This window comes from Leiobunum rupestre, chromosome 3 (assembly GCF_980474605.1).
Source record: "Leiobunum rupestre chromosome 3, qqLeiRupe1.1.hap1, whole genome shotgun sequence".
Classification (NCBI taxonomy): Eukaryota; Metazoa; Arthropoda; class Arachnida; order Opiliones; family Sclerosomatidae; genus Leiobunum; species Leiobunum rupestre.
The window spans coordinates 2,982,799-3,005,744 of NC_143386.1; the positions used below are offsets into that span (position 1 = coordinate 2,982,799).

At 35.6% G+C, this 22,946-nt stretch overlaps 1 protein-coding gene across 4 annotated transcripts in view; it reads right to left on the reverse strand.

The window, feature by feature from the left end:
• The window catches only part of LOC149949106 (synapse-associated protein 1-like), a 34,438-nt gene extending 11,943 nt beyond the window's left edge, over positions 1-22,495 (reverse strand). For 2 of the 4 annotated variants that reach the window (XM_090167665.1, XM_090167663.1), the window contains exons 1-7: positions 22,113-22,495; positions 17,140-17,222; positions 16,943-17,077; positions 14,900-15,039; positions 12,942-13,033; positions 11,146-11,208; positions 4,482-4,625 (exon numbers count right to left, since the gene is read on the reverse strand). In XM_090167665.1, coding sequence (XP_090023791.1) covers positions 4,482-4,625; positions 11,146-11,208; positions 12,942-13,033; positions 14,900-15,039; positions 16,943-17,077; positions 17,140-17,222; positions 22,113-22,407 — 952 coding nt within the window. In that variant the 5' untranslated portion in view covers positions 22,408-22,495. Of the gene's footprint in view, positions 1-4,368; positions 4,381-4,481; positions 4,626-11,145; positions 11,209-12,941; positions 13,034-14,899; positions 15,040-16,942; positions 17,078-17,139; positions 17,223-22,112 lie in introns of all 4 variants that reach the window. The other 2 variants (XM_090167666.1, XM_090167664.1) reach the window with 2 other exon arrangements.
• Between the last annotated feature and the right edge of the window lie 451 nt (positions 22,496-22,946).

Consider the following 22,946-nt stretch of genomic DNA (forward strand, 5'->3'; position numbering starts at 1 on the left):
GACGCGCTCAGTAGTCTTAAGAACTTGCGACAGGAGGGCGATAGGGCGGTGCTCGGCAGGGTCAGATCGGTCTCCGCCTTTAGGTATTGGTGTGATGTTTGCTCGGCTCCAGTCACGCGGGATAGCACCCTCGTCATAAGACGACTGGAAGATGGCTGTGAGTGGAGCTGCTAATGCATTAGCACATTTGCGGAGGACAACAGATTGGATACCATCCGGACCAGGTGCTTTGTGTGGTTTGGCTTTAGCAAGTAATTGGTATATTCCCTTGGTAGAATATATTCTACCAAGGGAATATACCAATTACTTGCATGTCAGGCATTATCGGTGCTCGGGGTTCCAGAAGAGGAACTTCACCCAGATCGTACACCGGGAAAGTACTACGGAAGGTAGAAGCCAAGAGATTGGCTTTATCAACTGCCGTAGTGTACTTCGTGCCGTTGCAGGAAAGATCAGGGATTCCAACAGACTTTGCCTTGGTGGAGACAAGCTGGTAAAATTTTTTTCTGTTCGTTGTAAGGTCCGAGGCTACCATGTCAACATGGTGGGTGCGTGCGGCACGAAGAGCATATTTGACAATAGCTCGATGCTTATTAAAAGCCTGAGTATTGGCAGCAGATGGATACTTTTGGGATCTGTTATACCGCCGTTTTGTGATGCGCATCAGACGGCGAAGGGATGAGCCAACCCATGGGAGATTGTGTCGAGTGGAGAGATGCTTGATTGGTACATGGGCTACAACCGCTGACCCAACGGCGGCAGTAAATGCGATCCACATCTCCTCAACAGAGGTGGTGCCCGGAAGGGTTAGTTTTGAGAGCGAGTTAGCCATGGCAGCGAAATCCGCCTTGAAGTTATGAACCGACCTGGGCGCATTCCGCGACGGGGGACGGACCCCACGAAGTTTGAGTAATAGAAAGTCGTGATCACTGACGCCCGGAAAGTGAGAGATGGACTCGAGTATGTTATCATCAGATATCAATACCAAGTCAAGGATGTTATTTTCACTGGTGGGCTCAGTGACGCGCTGACTGAGATGAGAGGCGAGAAGTGAATGAAGGAAGCTCGTAGCCACCGACGATGAACTCGTCTGTGTCTCCCAGGTAATACTGGGAAAGTTAAAGTCTCCGGTGATGACTAGATCCGATTTACCCTCAGCCAGACAACCAAGGAGGGAGTTGAGCTTCTTGGTGTACGCTGGGGTGGCTGTAGGCGACCTGTAGATGCAGCAAAGACGGAGACACGATGAACCGATAGACACCCGCACAGCTACCGCTTCGATATCAGTTTTTAGTTCTAAGGGATAGGATTTGAGATCCTTACTGACAGCGAGACATACACCCCCACCGTGAATGTTTCTGTCTTTCCGGTAGACCACGAAATCCGGACCAAATAGCTCGAAGGACGAGATGGTAGAATCTAGTTTTGTTTCGGAAATCACGATGAAAGTCGGACTGTGAGCATCGATATAAGCACGCAGCGCATAGTGTTTGGTCTTTAGTGAGTTAACATTGGTATACAGGAGAGAGAGCTGGGCGCGACCAAGTCATTGCGACGACGGTTGAGGGTCCTGGGTCACGGAGAGCCCGGACGATTTGGCTTGAGGGGCCGGAGGATGATATGAGTCCACGGTGATACCCTCGGTCAACCGTTCTGGCGCTAATGCAAGGAAAGCTTCATGCGCGGGAATTTTTACGATGAAAGAAACGAAATTTCTTCGATCAGCTCTAGGCTCAAGCTGGACCTCGACGGGATGAATTCCTAAAGCAAGGAGGTGAGATTCAATCTGGGCCTCCGTAACAGAGGAATGCACCTTCGATACGAGCAGAGACCTGGTGGTTCTAGCTGCCAGCTGGTGGCCATCAGTGGAAGTGTTTGTGCCCCATTGAGCTGGGGAACGTTTCCCGCAGTCCTTTTCGCTTTTAGAGAAAGCCACCCCTTCGGGCCACGTTGACTGATCCAGAACCTTGTCCAAGTGATCCTTGCTAACATCAAAGAAGCAGGTCTGGAAGTCTTGCCTGTAGAGGGTACGAAGGCATAGCCCAAAAGGGGTGATTCCATACCTCTGAAGGTGATCTTCTAGAGCTCGTGGAGACAAATCCAGGCTAAGACGGTTGACGTATATGCTGATTAATTGTTCGGCAGCCGGGATGGACATGGATTCAGATAGAGCAGTGCCCTGGACGGGCTTTCTCCGCGACTTGATTAGGTTTGAATAACAATGAACAAGAAGTTAAGCTAACACGAACCAGCGATGGGCTGAATAAAAATAGCAAATAGTGCATCGCTGGTTCAGGTCAGCAATAAAAATTTCAAAATTAATGAAATCCTAATTTTTACATATCATGAAGTACACCTCTGGATAAATTAAAAGTAAATTCACAACCTAGATCATTCGGTTGTCTCAAAGGAAAAACAACTTAATGTTTGAAAAATTTTAAAACCCAAAATTGCTTGGAGTGGGGGTAACGTAATTTGGTTGTAACTCCGTTAAAAGTCAATCCCCCAAAAAGATTTTTTAACAGAGAATGTATTATGACCAAAATCGGCGATATAGGTCAAAAAATAATTTTTCTAAATATAGCTATTTTGGGGATCAGCGAATAAGTGACTACCAAGATTCAAATTTCAAATTTTTGAAATTTTTAAAATTTTCGATCTAGTGATAAAAATAATTTGGTTTTTGTGTCAAAACCTCCTCGTAGACCCAATCCTTTTACCCCATTTGACCATTTAAGGTTGCGTAGTCTGACTTAACTAGATTAGTATATTTGTACGGAGTTAAGACGAACCGTTAATTATTTTTAAGTCAGACTACGCAACCTTAAATGGTCAAATGGGGTAAAAGGATTGGGTCTACGAGGAGGTTTTGACACAAAAACCTAATTATTTTTATCACTAGATTAGTATATTTGTACGGAGTTAAGACGAACCGTTAATTATTTATACATTTTAGTTATAATTATGTAATATTAGAAAAGTAAGTTAACTTACTTTTCGAACATTACATATTTTTACTAAAAAATAAGTTTAGAAGGATTCTAAAATATTTCAACTTAATTAATTAAGTTGATAATTTTTTACGTATTTTAATAAACGGAAATATAACAACCGAGATTTACATTACCATTTATTTTTACATTGATGCATGTAAAAATAGTTTTTTTCTTAGATAGCATTTATAAATAATCTATCATAAAGCTATATATGGAAAAGTTTTCAAAAAGTAATATCTCCGTGAATGTCGAAAAATAGCATCCTATAACACTCCTTGGGCTCAAGTTTTATAGCTTTAACTTGGGCTGACATAATCCAAGTGGTAGTCAACAGAAAAAATTCAACTCAACTGATTTTAGAAAACATTTGCCAATTCTCACAATAAATTTATTCATTGATTTACGCTGATTTTCTTTAGTGAATTTCTAGTTATGACTTATACACCTGATTATTAAGTTTATACGCCCTTGACATAAGTAGAAATTGATAAGATCCACATTTTATTCCAAATCACTCAAATAATAATAATCAGCTAGGCTTATACCCAAGGCACCACCTTAGGCCTGAGTCATCAAGCGACTTTTAAAGCCATTAATTCAGGTGGCAGAGTTACAATGCGTAGGAGGGTGGTAGTAAGCCCTTCATGCTACGCGAGCCAACAGCTCCCTACACTACCCTTACCAAAAAATAAGTTGGATTTCAGTTTGTATTTAGTTTGTATACACATTATTAGTTGATATTAACTTGGTATTAAGAAGGCTCAAGTTGTCAGCATATTTCAACTTACAAGTTGAAGGGGTAATAAGTTGTTATTCAGTTGGTAGGAAAATACTTCTTTTACTAAGTTTGTTATTAGTTGGTTTTCAGTAGTCAGGAAGTTACATATTATTTTTAAGTTGCTTTTAAGTAGTTAAATGTAAATGTTGATTCTGGTTTAGTTGGAAATAAGTTGATTAATAAAGATGATTTAAGTTATTTTTAAGTAGGCATTTGTTCCAAATACAAACTGAAAAACTAATTGAAATACAAGTTGTCGTAAGTGGTTTTTAGCCAACTTATTTTTTGGTAAGGGTAACTATTACCGTTAACCCCAACAAGTTTTAATGGAAGGGGAAACCCCTTTAACCAGTGGGGAGAGAACTTGTTAACTCAATGCAGAAGGAGTCAAGTCTTCACCCAGTGCCACAAGCTGAGATCGAACCCGTCTCCTCTTGCTGTGAGGCGAAAGTCTGGGTTTTATTTCATAAAAAGTAGTCCGGGTCACTATATGAATATCCTTGAGCACTAATGATTTTGGGTCATTAAAAGTTAATGACCATGACTACCAACAATAAATACAAACAATGACATTTAAGTAAAAAGTAGACTTACATTAGTTAATGCCTTTAAATGATGCAAATTAAAACGAATGCATGGGGAAGAAATAATTTTATGTGGAACTAACAATGGAAGAGTATCTTAACAAATCAAAAACTTAAACATACCACCTCCTCTGCTAGTAACCCCCAGCTGCTTCATTCCTTGCTTGATATCCTCTACAGACACTTTGCTTTTGCCATAGGTGTCACTCACAAACTCAGAATGGCTGGGTGTTTCAATGGGGGAGTCGTCAATTCCTGCCTTTTTTGCTAGAAATTAAACGTTTTAAGTTCATATACCTGTGAAAATACACCTTTTTTATTTTATTTTTGTAAATGGTAAAGTAACTGATCACTCACTCAGAGTGCAGAAATAATCAAGGTTAAAAAATAATGACGACCCTTACCAAAACATAAGTTGGTTTTTAGTTGGTATTCACATTTAAGTTGATATTAAGTTGGTTTTAAGTGGTCAGCATATTTCAGTTAACTAGTTAAGTTGGTAATAAGTTGGTTTTAAGTTTGTGGGAAAATGCCTTTTTCTTTAAGTTGGTTTTTAGTGGTCAGAAAATTACATATTATTTTTTAAGTTTTAAGTTGGCTTTAAGTGGTCTTTATTAAGTAACATTTTAAGTAAGTTTTTAGTTGGTTTTAAGTTGGTCTTATGTTGTTTTTAAGTAGGTTTTTAGTTGGTATTTGTCTCAAATACAAACTTAAAACCAACTTAAATAGTTCTTAGACCACTTATTTTTTGGTAAGGGTGCAGTCTCAGTAGATATGCCTTTTTGGTAGGCATACTGAGCCGTCGAGAGAGGTATATGAGAAATAACCTCTCCCCTAATATACTTGTCTACCAATTTCTCCAAAATCTTTAAAAAAAAATTAAGTCAAACTGATTGGCCTAAGCCTCGAGATAGTTAGATTTCCCTGGATTCGGAATAAAGATCACCCTAGAAAGTTTCCAGGTGCTAGGAATATATCCAAGGGCAATACAATTAGCCCTATAGATTCTTCTCAGCATTGGTCAGATAATATCCATGCCCTCCTGGAACAGAAAGGGAATTATCCCATCCGGCCCCGGAGACTTATAGGGCTTAAAAGACTTTATTGCCCAAATAAGCCTCGAGTGCGTGACAATTTTATTCGCCACTGCCCAGTCCTCCCTTTTGGTACGTGCAATCCTAATAGGAAGGGGGTCAGAATCAGTACTGTTCGTAATTCTGGAGTCAGGAAAGTGTACATCTAACATATGAGTTAGTCTCCTTACCCGACCAAGAATGACTGCCATCTTTCAACTTAATAGTATCAAGATGTTTAGTCTTGTCGTTGGCCATAATTTTCATTAGCTTTGGTAGAATAGGGTATGCATACTCTTATTAGTACAGTTAAAGCTACAGGTTTGTACACCGATTACACGTAGTGATCAACCCCTCGGTTCTTTTTTAATACATTTGTATATATTTTGCTTTTGAAATATAAATTTAAACTTTTTTTTCACGAATGGAAAATTTTGCCTCTCAGCTATTTCGGGATTTCAAATGTCAAACCAATTGAAAATGAACAAATAATGTATTACCAGATTTATTGTGCCGATTATGAGTATGCTCAAAAGAGCTAAAAGAAACTGTTTCGTAGATGGCAAGACTCATTGTATAGGGGTAAGGGGGGTTGTTAGGATTTGCTCTTTTACTAAACCAGGTTGTGTAGATATAATTTTGATTTATCCCGCCCCTGCCTTGTGCTGAATAAATGGGCCTTTATGCCCAATTCAAACTTATGGGCCCTTCATAGGCATGGTATAATGTATACAAAAGCAAAAGTCTTATAAATCATGGAAGTTTTATCAAAAGTCTATAATTATGTTTAGTTCTTTACCAAAAAATAAGTCGGTTTTAGTTGGTATTCACATTTAAGTTGATATTAAGTTGGTTTTAAGTGGTCAGCATATTTCAGAGTTGGTAATAAGTTGGTTTTAAGTGGTCTTTATTAAGTAACATTTTAAGTAAGTTTTTAGTTGGTTTTAAGTTGGTGTTAAGTTGGTGTTAAGTTGTTTTTAAGTAGGTTTTTAGTTGGTATTTAGTTGGTATTTGTCTCAAATACAAACTTAAAACCAACTTAAAAAGTTCTTAGACCACTTATTTTTTGGTAAGGGGATTAAATTTTATACAGCCAAGGTTACAGATATTAAATTTAATCGGATTAAATTTAATACAGCCAAAGCTACAGACTTTAAATTTAATCAGATTTAATCAACCAAGAGTGCAGATTTAATCATGGGAGCCCTTACAAAAAAATCAATAGAAGCCAATTGTTTTTTACACATTGGTAACGATTAGTTGGTTCCACTTGTATTTTTGGACCATTCCCATTTGTTTCCACATTGGTATTGTTGATGGATTAAATTGGCTTGTTATTGGTTCTAAATGGGATATTTTGTTTTACCAATTGTAGTATGTATTTTTTTCCAATTGGTTTTGTTTATTGAATTTGGATGGGATATTTTGATTTCCAATTGTAGAGTTTATTGGTTTTGCTTATTGGTTCTAAATGGGATATTTCATTTTTCTAATTGTAGAATTTATTTTCCAATTGGTTTTGTTTTTTTAAATGGGATATTTAGATTTTCCAATTATAGTGTAGTGGTTTCTAGTGGTTCCAATTGGAGGTTTATAGTGGTTCCAATTTGAGGTTAATAGTGGTCCCAATTGGAGGTCGATAGTGGTTCCAAATGGAGGTGGATATTAGTTTCAATTGCATTTTTACAGTGGTTCAAATTGGTATTATATCAACACATTTATGCTATTTGTACACTTGTCGAGAAACCCCAGTATAAGATCACAACATGTTTTTCATGTTACGTGGTTTTCGTACTCACATAGGAATTAACCATCGCATAGTGTATTGAATTAAACACAACGGTTATGATATTATCATAGTTAATGAACTGAGTAACACTTTGCCAATAAGATTATATTTTTACAATTTAAGTTAATGAATATGACTGTGACAATACAAGAAATGTAATTAGGGAGAGCATTCGATTGATTATTTTTTGCATTTACCTTTAAGACGGGTGAATTTTCAAGGAAATATTAAAGATAAATTTTATCTAATTTTATTACAGTCAGTTTAGTTGGATGATAAAGCAAATCTGAGGAGACTTTAATAGAAAAAAAACAAGTTGGGTATTTGTTTGATAAATTAATTTTACTGACAGTAATTATGTCTGAAAAAGTATGGCAGTGGGCCATCACTAACCCAGGGCTGTAGCTAGAATTTTCACTAAATTGACATTTAAAATTACATTGATGATTAGAGCCCATTAGGTTTCCAAATGGTACTCTAAAGAAAACCCAGTCGCACTCGGAGCCCATTGAGTTCCAATTGAAACCATTAGAACCCATTTGGTTTACAAAACAAACTTTAACTGAGGATGCATTAGTTCCAATTGGAATGATTTTTCCAAGTTGGGTATTGTATTTCCGATTAATCTCCAATTAGAGCCATCATATTCCAATTGAGCCAAATGAGAGACCCATTGGCTACAATTTGAAACCAATTGGTGTATATTGTTTTTTCTGAAGGATATATTGGTACCAATTGGTATTCCACCATCCCAACCGGGGATTAATTGGACTCAATGGAGGATGCATTGGTTCCAATTGGGGTGCATATATTCCAATTGGAAAATCAATAATTACCAGTGAGTTCCAATTGGTATATGATTTTTTCAAGTTGGGTTTTGTATTTCCAATTGATGCCCAATTAGAGCCCTCATATTCCAATTGAGTCAAATGAGAGACCAATTGGTCACAATTTGAAACGAATTGGTTTATATTGTTTTTTTCATAAGGGAGTGAACTGCCCCTCGTGATCAAATAGGAAATATTGTATTTATTTCATTGTCCAATGTTGATTTAGTACCAAATAGTTAACAGATTTACCAATGAGACATGAATTGAATACAATCCTCAATTAATTACTTCATATCCCATTGTAGCAATATGAATAGTGGCATCTATACTGCTTTGTATGCCAAATACCCTTAACTGGCACAAGGGTTGAGAATAGCATATACTGGTGATCAGATATGCAGATAGTGAGATGGGCACTTGTAAGTGATTCATCAATTATTTCTTAACAATTTTATTTAGTCAGAGGAGTGCACTCCTGGTCCTCGTTAGAGGGATGAGCTTAAGTTTGCAGACCCGAGTATTGCCAAAACAAGTTAGTGTGCCTAAAATGGCAATAAGTAGATTTCCACCAGTAATTATTTGAAAAAAAATATGATCTACAATGTCCTTATTTTAACCATGAATATCGGAACATTAACTTGCCAACCCTGTTTTACCCTTAAGAGAATAATATTTCCTTAAAGGGAAAGCCTGCGAGTGTTACTATTTATATCAGTTTCCCTGCCATTTGGTTTTGAATAAAATAATTTTTTTAAATTAAACTGCGAGACTTATTCTGAATTTGCCCCTTACCAAAAAATAAATTGGTTTTTAGTTGGTATTTACATTTAAGTTGATATTAAGTTGGTTTTAAGTGGTCAGCATATTTCAGTAAACTAGTTAAGTTGGTTTTAAGTTGGTGGGAAAATGCCTTTTTCTTTAAGTTGGTTTTTAGTGGTCAGAAAATTACATATTTATAAGTTGGCTTTAAGTGGTCTTCATTAAGTAAAATTTTAAGTAAGTTTTAAGTTGGCTTTAAGTGGTCTTAATTAAGTAGCATTTTAAGTAAGTTTTTAGTTGGTGTTAAGTTGTTTTTAAGTAGGTTTTTAGTTGGTATTTGTCTCAAATACAAACTTAAAACCAACTTAAATAGTTCTTAGACCACTTATTTTTTGGTAAGGGTGGTTCAGATTAAGGTTTTAATAACCTTTAAATTCCTAAAAAATTTCAACTCGACACACCAATTCAAGATCATACATTTAGACTGACACGTAACCAACGGCCAAAACTCGGGGAATCGCGAGCTCAAAGTTTTTTGGGGGGCGCCAATGCCTTGATACTAAAGTGGGGTGGCGGAGTGGTTAGCCCTTTCACCTCGCTGCCAGAGGAGCTGGGTTTGATCCCAGCTTGTGGCACTGGGGGAAAAGTCAAAACATCTCCTGCACTTAGTTTTAAAGTTATCTCCCTACTGTTTGAAGGGGTTTTCCGCTGAGCTCTTCAGTTTCCCCATCAATAAAAACTTGTGTATGTTAATGGTAATAGTTAGTGTAGGGAGCTGTTGGCTCTTGTGGAATGAAGGGCTAGCCAGCACCCTCCTAGGCATTGTAACCCAGCCACCTTGATGACTTAGGCCTAAGGTGATGCCTTGGGTATTATAGCCTAGCTGATTATACATAGTTTGCATCCCTACGTCATCAATGACGCAGTTCCAAGTATAGATATAAGAACCAAGAATAAATATTTAATTTGAGCAAGAATGAACGGTTCTTTGCCGCCATTTTTCTGGTGTAGATTTCTTAGTAAAACGGGAGGGTGAACAGTTTCAATCGTCTGTTTGCAGATTTTAATTATTTTCAAATGATTAAGAAATTATTTTCACGTTAAAAATGGTTATCTGCCTGGTTAAAAATTGTTCGAGTAGTTCAATTACCAAGGAAGAGCGAAAATTGTTTATTTTATTCGATAGCGAAGGTAATTGTAAAAAGGATGACCGCAAAGGCCTAACTTTGATAAGCTTTGTTAACTTCTTTTCGTAGATATTTCTGTCGTAATTTGATATTTTATTTACATAACCCGGCCTTAGAATCTTATCTGGCTTTGTTTAGGGCCCATTAAAAATTTTAAAGCATAAATCTAATACGTTTTGTAGCTTTGACGAGATTACCAACAAAATGGCTACCTATTTAGTAGCTACGCGCGAAATGGTTTGAATTTTTGATCGCCCTCCCAGTTTCCTTGGAGACCATAGGCCCCTCCCTTCGGTGCAAACTATGTATTAGTATTATTATTATTATTAAAAATCGTAATTTGTAACTCCCACTCTTGAAATTAGTAAATATACTAAAATGTGCATATTTTATTTTTTAAATTGAAATATTTAAACTTTAGGTGCAGTGAAATGCGAGAAAACAAAATTTTTCAAAACTTTAGTAACATATTTTTTAATATTTGGTAAAATTAAATTGTGATGTAGCTCTCCTTTATGATTAACATACAAATGTTTTAGATCATATATTAGTTGAGCAATTTTTTCTTGGGTTGGTCGGGTTGCAATGGGGATGCTCAAGTAATCATTTGGGGGTGCTGATCATCCCCTGGCACCCCCCCCCCCCCCTATATACTGGCCTGCATTTCGATAATATTAAAATCTATTTCTAAGCAAATGGCATAAGTTATAAATAGATGTTGCTTATTTCATTTTGTGGTAAGTAGGTAATAATTAAAATTTTGTTAAATAGACCCTTAATTATATAAAAATTATTAAAAATTAGCGTTTTAAGTTATTTCATTCTAGATATGTATAGATACTTGTAAATTATTTGATATTTAGTACGGTTTCAACACTTCAAAATTCTTATTTTATTGTTGAAATATAAAATGACATTGTTTCGAAACATGCATACTCTTACTCTTCAAGGCAATTTATTTGAGCATTACTCTAAACAATACACTGGGATACTGAGGGAGTCCCTACCCATTTGGTGGCAGAAAACATTACCAAAAATTTACAGGGTTTCTCGTTAAGATAATAAGTGAGTAATTACTCACACACTGTTACACATCTAATTAGACTTTGCCCCATAAGCTTTGGGTTTGAAAAGAAAAGTAAAACTAACCTTTGACGCTCTCATCAGAATCATCATCTATGGAAGACCGACTTGAAGTATCAGGACTACTACCTGTAAAGATTCAATGTAATGACAGGATCAGAAATATTGCCTTTCATATTTGTTTTAGACCCTACATAGTTTTACCCTAAAAGTTTTACTTAGGGATATTTTGCTCCAATAATATATTCCCCATATAAATTGCCTGTCTCATGGCAAAACCAGGTAACAGCCAATTTGGAAAATCGAGTTAATAGTAAATTATAGTTTAATAGAAATATTAACATAGACCATGTACACAAAACACTTTTATTCTGCCAATTTTAAGAGAAATGTGTTTTTATGTGGTAAGTGGCTATACCAAATATTTTGCTTGAGATCTAAAATATGTTATATCTGTATTAAAGCATTTCCCAGCAATATAAATTCGGGCAATTTGATAAAAAAATTTGAAATAAAATTAAAAATTACAATACACGTAAAAATTGAAGGTCAAATATTTAACATGTACTTAGAAGATAAAAGACTTGAAATGTTAAAAATAGGGAGTCTTGTTGTAATAGACATTCAATGTACATAGGCAATAAGAAAATTATTTTATCTATTTTGAACACTGATGGTTACTGAATTTATTTTAATTGCTCCAGAATAAAATAGTTACCATTTAAGGATATATTTAATTTGTTAATTGGATTCATGAGGATGACTTACAAAAACCCTTCTGAAACTGTTTGGAACTAAATGCAATGTTATATTCATAATAGGTCTTCTGCTTTTTCACAATCTGGCCACTTAGTGATGTAAGTCGGGTAAATACCCAGTGGGTAGGCTATTTTTAAATAGGTATTTACGCCATGCCCGGGTTAATACCCAAAACTAAGGTTTTAATGATTGGGGCGTCAGTTAGTAACGGGTCGAGTGGTACTATCTGTTATCCTCCTTGTCTACATCTTTTGCTTTGTTTGGACTTATTAGGTAAGGCAATTAGGCAAAATACATTTTTTAAATGCAGTCTTATTTTAGTCTATTTTATTTCTAGCCTGGGAGTTATACAAAGATAAAATAAAGGTGTTGTATTCAAATATTGCTGTGTAAGGAGTACAAACATTCTAATGTCAACAAAATGACAAAGCATATCAAGGAAATGTTTTAATGGCCCCGATGAAATGAATAAAATCCTTAATTGCTCATGTTATTGTTAGTGTTAAGCCTGCTAATAAAATAGTCGTGATGAGGAGTCTGAGGAGAGCCAGGGGCAGCAGAAACTGAACTTTCAAGTGATTGTCCAGAAAATGAATAAATAATATTTAATATTTATCTCATATGTTATTGTTACTAAAAGAAACAATAATTAAAAATTAATACAAGCATAAATTGATGTGTTTGTGGGTTTTTCAATTACCGTACTCTTAATTGAATAAATTATTAAAAAAAATAACAAAGAAATAAATGGTGTTTATAAACACCTGGGTATTTATGTATTTTGGGTATTTACCCAGGTAAGTACCTAAGGTTTTTACCCTGCGTTATAAATACCCGGGTATTTTACATCACTAGCCACACTGTTGTTTTAGCTGGCTAAGAATAATTTTGGCCAACAATTGCACTGTCCTAATTTATTGATTGTACTTAAAATCATCAACTAAAGACTATGGTGGGTCATCAAATTAAGACAAGAGGATCCCAACCATAACTAACACCACCCATATAAAATTACCTCCCAGGATGTTATCATAGCAGATTTCCCAATTTTCAATTCATTTGCAATGGCATTTATGTGATATAGTACAGGAACCAGTATTTACCTCTGTCTTGATTCATGGTAGACAATTGGTTTGACTGCTTGACTAGAGAAACCCTGTAGAAATAATTTCTCCAAAAATTTTCTTCGGATACCCTGAATTAAAAAAAAAACAAATAGAAATTAAAATAAATTCATCGCATTATAATAGTCATTGTCAAACTTCTTTACCACATACTTATTAAGTCATTCATAGTTTAAATTAAAACTAATAAAATCTATATTAATGAAAGAGGATGCTTGTTTGGATACTCTTTATATGTTTCTACAGTTACTGTGTGAACTCAACAAAATTTGGTTTGTGATTCCATGGTGCCGTAGCTACACCACGTTATAATAAGGTATTGAGGTTCTACCTGTTATAGTTTTGGCCCACACGCCCAAAAAACAACTGTCGCTATAATTTTGCCCACTGCCCAGAGACCCGTGTTGCATCACTTTCTTGTGGCGCGTGACATTGGGCATTTCATGCTTTGTTTCTCTTTGTTTTCCATGCAACTGCGCAGCCCACATTTGTTGTGTCACGTTTCGTACTTTCTCTTGCACCAGCCAAGCTAAACCAAAATTAAAACACCTAGCACGTTTTAAGGCTGACAGAAATATTACAATATTTAATATTTCTAAACTGAAATAAAAAAAACCAAGCTGAAAGCATGGCTGTGCTTATAATAATCAGCAAGGCTAATACCCAAGGCACCGCCGTAAGCCCAAGTCATCAAACAACTTTTAATCCCTTACCAAAAAATAAATTGGTTTTTTCTTTTCTTTAAGTTGGTTTTTAATGGTCAGAAAATTACATATTTATAAGTTGGCTTTAAGTGGTCTTTATTAAGTAACATTTTAAGTAAGTTTTTAGTTGGTTTTAAGTTGGTATTAAGTTGTTTTTAAGTAGGTTTTTAGTTGGTATTTGTCTCAAATACAAACTTAAAACCAACTTAAATAGTTCTTAGACCACTTATTTTTTGGTAAGGGATGGCTTAAACAGGTTGTTTGTTATATGACGGCAATAATTTAATAATTAAAATTAAGTTATATTTAATTATAAACGACCTTGGTTAAAGATATAAAATACAATAATTAATAAAGACATCTTGCAAAAGTTAAAGTAGAACTATTATACTTAAGCAGAAGACATGAGAGCAGGTTAAGTGGACAAGCAGCTATGAGATTATGATCGTTTATCTGCCTCTGCTGGCTGTTATATACCCACCACCTAAATGGAGACGCAATCACGTGGCCAAAACGGGTACTACGTATGTCAACAAACAAATAAGGCTCATAAGTAGCTGAGTGAAACATGAGTAATGCAGTTTAAAATGCCAAAGTAACTCGAACACAAATGTTTAACAACACCCTTCATGCCACTGGAGCCAATAGCTCCTTACACTAACTATTGCTGTTAACCTCTACAAGTTTTTATAGAAAGGGGAAACCAAACAACTCGGGGAAAAACCCCTTTAACCAGTGCGGAGATAACTTGCCCTAATGAACAACTAGTTAAAGGGGTAATAAGTTGTTATAAAGTTGGCAGGAAAATACTTTTTCTTTTTAAAGTTTGTATTAATTGGTTTTTAGTAAACAGAAAATAACATGTTGGTTGTAAGTTTGGCTTTAATTAATATTTAGTTTGTATCTGACCCAAACACAAACTTAAAACCAAGTTTAAGTAGTTCCTAGACAAATTATTTTTTCGTAAGAGTGCAGAAGGAGTGGTTCCAAGTTTTCACCCAGTGCCAAAAGCTGGAATCGAACCCGGCTCCTCTTGCTGTGAGGAGTGATAACCACTCTACCACCCCACTAGCTATATCTATATTTTTGAACCAATAAATCAAAAATACATTTGGGAAGCATGGTGAAAATTAAAAGAATTGATGCAAATTAGCATTTTCAGTTTACTCATATCCACTAATTAGCGGCAAATTTTTTGTGTTATATATTAAGAAACCTAAATAATATACTTACATTTTTGGAACAAGCTCAAAGCGCATAGTTTGTAAATTTTTATCTTCCTCTAACACTGCCATTGCTACCGGATACATTTCATCGAAAATAAAATTAAACTGAACACCAACTGGAGGACTCCTTACAAAATTTCTTTTATCCTAAATTTGAAGAAATAAACATAATGAATATGGCATAGTAACGACCCAAGCCTACACAGACTACAACTCAGATGGTAGTGATGGTGGCCTACGTTTACAAAACTGAGAAAATTAATGTTACAGAAATATTATAATGCAACTAAACTATGTAACATAAGGCGTATGTCTTTTTGGGATAATGCTAAGCTTTTCGAAACCGGTTAGACGCCACATCAAATATCTTTTATTATATTAAATATGTAAAGTTTACCTTTTTTAATAATTATAATAGGAACATAATATTTTGGTCTATATAGATTTTCCTTGGTCAATTAAGCCTTCTGGTTAAATAAAAAAAAACAATTGGTTTGGACTGAATGATTAAGACGCTGGGGCACCAGTTATTGGTGAACCCACTTTCAGTCAAAGGTTAAATACCAAGCACTTTTGCACACAACTTCAATAACAGTCATAAAATATCAAAACCCAGGGGTAAAGATAACGAAACTCCTAAGATAAAAATTCAATTAAGAAAAGAAGTAACCAAAAGTATTCCTTCTCAGAAATTGAATAAAATAGCCATTACTGGCATTTTTGGCAATTCTTTATCCTTATCTTTAAAACGAAAGTATGGTACGGAAAAGGAACACACGCATGTCAGTTTTTTTTGATACTCTAGACGATACTGAACATTTCTGTGACAGAATTATTTTGCGGAAATGGAAATTCGCAAAGATATTAGTTATGTAAAATTGACGTTTTATAGCGTTATTTTCCGCTAATATGCGGGCCGCTGAATTGTTGTAGGCGAAGTAGGATACACGACGGGGCAAAATACCACAGCATGTCCGCTTTTTTGGATTATTCGGCCCGCTTCATAGTTGTAGGTGAATTAGGACACGCGATGGGCTTAAAATAAATACATATCCAATATTTATTTACGGAAGTTAAATGTTATAGTTACATGGTCAAGGAGCAGGCGAGTGCAAGGTAGCTGCTACCTTCAAACAAATTTTATGTTTGAAAGTAGGCGGATAAATCAAACATGATTTCTAGTAACAGGTATATTATTATTTATTCCGTAAGAGTAAAAGTTTAAAATATCACACATTATTTACATGTTGAATTAGTAGGGACCACTTAGGCCTATGTTATACATATTAGATACTTGGGGCAGCTCATCCTACACATGCAATCATCTCAAGTGCAACTCACACAAGGGCACACCTCAAAGCCTAAAACATTAGTAAATGTGTCATTAGTTAATATAGAAAAAGCTAATTTTCAAAAATTAATATCTCAGATAAATTTTTATTTCCGCAAAACAATTTTTTCACAGAAATGTTCAGTATCGTATAGAGTATCCAAAAAAATATAAAAAAATCAGACATGCGCTGGTGTGTTGATATTCAGACAAAAAGGGGAGTAGAATTACATAAACAATTAATAAAATAGGGATTATATTAAATGGGAATTAAATCAGAAGATTTAGTGTTATAAACATCCCTTATTACATTACCTGAACTAATGCGAACTAATAACCTAATGAACTTGCATTTTACTACAAAAAGTAACATACCCAGTTTTAAATTTCTATTACCCCACAAATCCTATAGAATTCCTTAAGCCTAGGGTTTGCTGTTTAATAAATAAACGAATAAAGAGCCTAAGTAGGTCAAAAAAATATATACTTTCTTCTAATAGTCCATAAAAAAAACTCAAAAGTTGGTAATGAGAATTTTGACAACCGTTACAGAGGTCTGTTTAAAGCCAAGAAAGGAAAACAAGAATCTGACCAGCAAGTCAGCGCAAGATGAAAAAACCACCAGTTCCGTTACAGTGCTGACAGAACCAACAAATAACCAAAAAGCAACAGCACAGGGTTGCCAGATATTGTCTTTGTCACAATACATGCAATGGTTACCTGTGAAAGTGAAAGTATCTGCTGTTTCAAAGACTCCTCATCAACACAGCCAACCCAAGGGGGATTTCCGCTGTCTTTAGAACCTTTAGATTTTAAAAAGGCTTCTTGTTCCTTGTTAAAATCACCAAGAATTGTCTGAAACAATTTAATAAAAAAATTAGATACATTTTCCATACAATTAGAGTTAATAAACTTACATTTTCTTCAACGGTATGTTTAAGATGTTTAGCTGTTTCAGAAACCGAGCGACCTGCTTTTCCTGCCACATTGTAGAGAAAACCTAGAAAAGAAAAGTATATAAAATATGATGTTCGATGGTAGATCAATGAATTTAAGTTTTCGCCACCAGCAGCGCTATTACTAGCCTTTTATTATGAACAGTCCACAGGAGACTATTGCTATTGTCTTATGCAAAATTCAACTATCCCGTAAATATTACTCCTAACTAAGTGGAGGATAATTCTTCCAAAGAAGATTTGATGAAATAACTCGAGTAAACTTAAGGAAAACTCCTATCGTAGGGTACAGGAGCACAAATTTTGTGGAGGGTATTATATGGATTTGAGCTCTAGTCACTACCCAGAAATTTTCAAATCCCTTTTAAACCTACTATCAAAGTAAAATCCTTGAAAATGAAAATTAAAGAAATATTTCGTCATAGTCTTAAATGAAGGTTTTCTAACAGTGCTCGTGAGCAGTCCAGGAAAAACTGGTAGCAGCTCGTTGCTTCTGTTCTAATCAGGAATTTGGAGTAAAAGCATGGTTGTCAAAAAATTTGATTCAAATTCCGTTTTCACTGACCATTTTAAGAGATTTGGAAGCCACAAAATTTTGTGTGGTTTCTAAAGGTATTAAGTTCATTTCAAAAAAGTCCCTACGATATATATATCCTATATCGCTATTGTTATTTGGAAATTGAACGTTATGAAAATTTTAGAAATTTCACCAATTAGCTCAAGTTTCAATTTTTATAATTAAAAATTTTTTGAATCTCATATACGGAAATTTCTCAAGCCAACTTAAGTCAAGTTAACCATAATTTTTTTAATTTACAATTAGATTCTTTAATGATCCTAGCAGGTCATAAAGGTATTCAGCTAGTAAAAACTTTTAATCTAACGAAAATAGGTCGGTCTCAAACTCTAATATGTGTGTGTGTGCCATAATGCTAGATTCAAGAAGAACTTGAACTGTTAACCATAGATCCGTTGAAGTGCACACGCTGGAATTGAGAGGAACCTCAGATAAAAAGTATAATAAACCGATAAACTAATAAGCAAGGCACCACGCTAGGCCCAAGTCATCTGGCGATTTTTAGTGCCGTTAAATCAGGTGACTATTAAACAAAAGTTCAAGAAACTCATTTTTATACCTTGACAGTTTTATTTTTATAGGGCGCTGCTCCTTCAAAACTGTATAATAGGGAGGGAACACTGGATTGGTTGATAGTTGATTATGTAGAGTGACAGTTTTTGGCATGTTGCTGGGAAACGAATATCTATGATATTCGTAAATCATGATCCCTTTTGGAGCACGTGGCACCATCTAAGTTTCACTGACCGTAATATTTCAAAAAGAAAGACTGTCAAAATGCTCGTTTAACTTAATATTTAGAACGATAACTTTGAACTTAGAAGCATATTAATAATTGAATGAATCATAAGAGACGTGAAAAATGGTAGAAATGACCTAAGTTATTATTGAAGTACCGAAGTAGTGAGGATGGCAGTCTTGCCATTACAAAACATTCCCCTTTTTTACTACCCACCATATTCCAAGGTCCTTGAAGTGAAGTCGGAGTGTAGCCCGAAGATGATCGAAGTTACGGACATCGCAGCATCTGTATCCTTACAAGCTCTTTTAGATCACACAACTCTTCAAATTTTAAAACTACAAGCCGAAGTTTTAACATGTTATGCTCAAGCTACAAAAGTGGAAAATATTTATCTTATGTTTATTGCATCGTGGGGATTTGACGGAAGCACAGGACAATCACAATACAAGCAAAAGTTCAACAGTTCAGGTTTTTCAGATGAAGCCCTATCCTATATGTAACTACTATGATTCCCATATGAACTAGCACAACTTCAGGATATATTATTAGGAATAATCCATCTCCACAGTCGATTATATTTTGCTGTCCACTAAGAATACAATTTTTAAAAGAGTCTAAAGATTCAATTTTGTCTCAAAAAGCTTGGGTGGAACAACAAATTGAAGAGCTTCAACAAATGATATCATCAATAACGAAAAGTCTTAGTGTGACCGTCTCGTATATTCTGTACTTGACAATAATTGATGGAAAAGTTCTAAGTGAAATCTCAGCAATCCTGTTCGTTACGCAGTGCAACTAAAACAAAATTTAATTTATTAAATCCTCCGTCGAAATATCAAACAGATGGACAACAGTTCAATTTTAGAATTAGTCTGCTTCATGCATGGATTCGTTTTTTTGAGTTTTGCCTTAATTTGGGATACCGTAACATTGAAGGTTTAAAAACCTGGCGAATAAAAGGTGGCGCAAACAATCCAATTTTAATTCAGAGGAAACGTACAATACAATCTTTACTGCGGGAAAAGCTGTCCCTTGAAGTAGACTATCCAAATCCCGGCGGTGTTGGAACAAGCAATGACGGAAATACAGCAAAAAGAGCATTTTCGCCTGAGAACCAAGAAATGTTTTCCGATATACTGAACATCGATTGATGACTAGTTGAAATGATACACGTCCAGTGGCGTAGCTGATTGTCCGCCCCCATAGAAATTTTTGCAGGGGGGCCTCTGTGTTCTCAGCTACGCCACTGTACACGTCATTCTTTGCGTCATTTCATCATTTTTCCCAATTGACCCTTCAAAATTTTGAATATACTGAGGCCAACTTGCCACAAGATATATTGAGGAATATCCGTGGTTTTACATGCCAGTCACTCTGCACAAGATACTTATTAACGGTGAAGAAATTATAAAGACATCTGCTTTAATGGCAATGTTGAGCTAGCAAGCTGGCGAATCTAGGAAAAAAGTATATTGAAATGATAGAGAACGACATGCTCGAAAAACTAGAAGAAAAGATAATTTAAGCGATGTATTTGGTCTAGCTCTTGATTCGTCGGATCCATAAATGTTGTTGTTCGGTTATCAGAGGATACTACAGAAACGTCACTCTTAAATTTTCCTAAAGATGCTATTAACCTACTTCTTGAACCATTACTACCGAACCAACCAGATTCATTGGAATTTTCTGGAAATCTGTCAGAAGAAGAAGAAATCGAGGATAATGATTTTGTAACATGTTAAGATGATCTGGCAAAAGTGAAGAACAGCCCCCCTCCTTTTATTGGTTTTTTATTTTCTTAGATGAAAGCCCAGTGTGTAAGGAGTACGAAGGTATTTTTTTTAGTAACCGCAAATGATAATTAGTTAAGTTAACGCGTTTTGAAAACCGTCAATTTTAATGCATTTTCGACAATAGTTTAATCTTGGAGGAATTAAACAAGTATACAGGAGTTGCGGAGAGCTGCGAAATCGGTTACGTCAGTGACCGTGAACTCGCGCGAGACGGAGGGGTTCAAACGCGACTAGCGCCAACTGCATACGGAATTTTGCAACTATTATCATTTTACAGCATTGTTTTCACGTCGTCTGGTTTGTTTTGAAACATTTCTAAATTCTTTGCGCTTTTTTCCAAAATGACTCGTATTTGTTTGGAGGAATAAAACAAACCAGACGACGCGAAAACAATGATATAAAACGATAATAGTTGCAAAATTCCATATGCAGTTGGCGCTAGTCGCGTTTGAACCCCTCCGTCTCGCACGAGTTCACGGTCACTGACGAAACCGATTTCGCAGCTCTCCGCAACTCCTGTATACTTGTTTTATTCCTCCAAGGTTTAATGTGAGTTCTATACTTTTTCTCCCGAGACAGAGCAGGACACGTGAAATCAAACTTTATGTTTGGTGTGTACTAAGGAGTAATACTGAAAATGATATTTGTAGTGGTAGTGTAGTCTATACTTAACTCTTACAAATAAGGGATTTGGGAGGGAACTGAATATGTTAATGATATGTACCTAAAAGACCGGGATTTTTTAACAATGCAAAAAGTTTTAATCGCAATTTATTGTTTAAAAAGATATGATCAATGTAAAATTGTTACTTGCCAGCAATTTTTACAACGGGAAATACATGGGCCGCCTATAACGCGACCTAGAGGACATTACCTAGCCATAACGCATCAAGTATGGTCCAAATACGCGGAAAACTAAAATAGTTAATTGGTGTTCAATGCTTCACATTGGCCCAAATAGTTAATTGATGTTCAACGCATCAAGTATTGTCCAAATACGCGGAAAAGTAAAATAGTTAATTGATGTTCAATTCTTCACATTGGCCCAAAACATTTATTGATATTTAAATAGTATAGACCAAAATGAAAGTTTGTTTTCATGTGTCCTACTCTATCTCGGGGTAGAACAGCCAGTGAAATCTCCTGATAATACCAGTGAAAATTGAAAAATCCCATTCCTGATAACTTTTAATTTATATGTTTGCGGATAATAATTAATACACCATTAAATTCAGCGTAAAAAATGCTACCAATAAATCGAATAAAAATCGAAATATAATAGGGGGGGCTATTCTTCACATTGGCCAAAACGGCCTAAGCAGATTGATTATTATTAAAAATCATACAGAGTAAATTTTACTACTACTCCTCCTCCGCTTCTGTCACCCTATTATGCCATAGAATGGTGGGAGAGAGACAGAAAACCTAATTTACCAGTACTTTACTTAATGAAATTCACTTTAAATTATCACAAAAATAATCGAAGCTGTGAAAGTAATCCATAGCTCTACTGTACTTTGAGCAGATTTAACTTCTAAATGAAACCAGCACCATAAAAGGCTAGTGGAGTACTTTAATTATATATTACTACAGAGAAAATGTAACACTTATTTGAGCTTCAAGGGTGGGGCTGAGCCACTGCGGTGGCCGCCCGTTTAGGAAACAATGACACTGGACTTCTCCAATTTTGGTGGGGTACTCCTATACGTAAGCTTATTTCCTACAATGCTCAACCATGTATTTTCAAACACATTGGTCATATTTAAAAAGAGTTATGCATTTTTACACAAGTCATAAAATAAGACACAGATGAAATACTTACTCCCAAATGTTTTGGCAGATTCGTAAGCTTTCTGGGAAGCATCTTGTAACTGCGCAGCTTTTCCTCCAGCTGATGCTTCATCAACTTCGGAAATAATTTCGCTTTCACTAGTTACCTGATTGTTAGTTTTCGCTGAATCGGAAGCTAAGCCTGGGCTACTTGCATTCGTATTATCTATTTTATCATCAGCCGCTTCATTTTCTACTTGACTACTTGCATCATCAGTTTTGTTTTTATCGTCCTTATTTTCTGAAGTAGATTTATCACCTTTCCAAAAACCATAAATAAGATCCATTTCGAAATACTTCAAAATACTTCAATCAATAAGCCTAACAGTAACAGAACGTAAATTAATGGAGAGCAGACGTCACTAATATTCACAGGTTTGCCAGATTACTTCAGAAAAACTTGCAATAATAGCCCGTTAATATTGGTATCTGACGTCTTATATCTGCCTCTGGTTTTGTTGGAGCGCCACCGATATATTTCCTATACATTTCGCACATAAAAAATGTTCGCAATTTGTTTATCGGCCAAAATTTTCGGATCAATTTCGAGCACTCGCTGCTAGATCGCGATCGCCAGTGGATGGCCATGGAGCTTCTATAAGCTCCATGGGATGGCCCACTCGCCGCGCTCACTACGCTCGCACCAGGCTGCCTACCCAAAGAATTTCAAATCCATGTATTGGCGCGAATCAAAAGCTTGGTTTTTATTGTCTTCGTCGGCCTTCAGGAGCGCCACCTCCGGACCTTAAAGTCAGCTACGTTTACTATATAAAAACATGGTTTTCTATGGCGCGAAACTTGACCATAACGAGTACATAGTACCAAG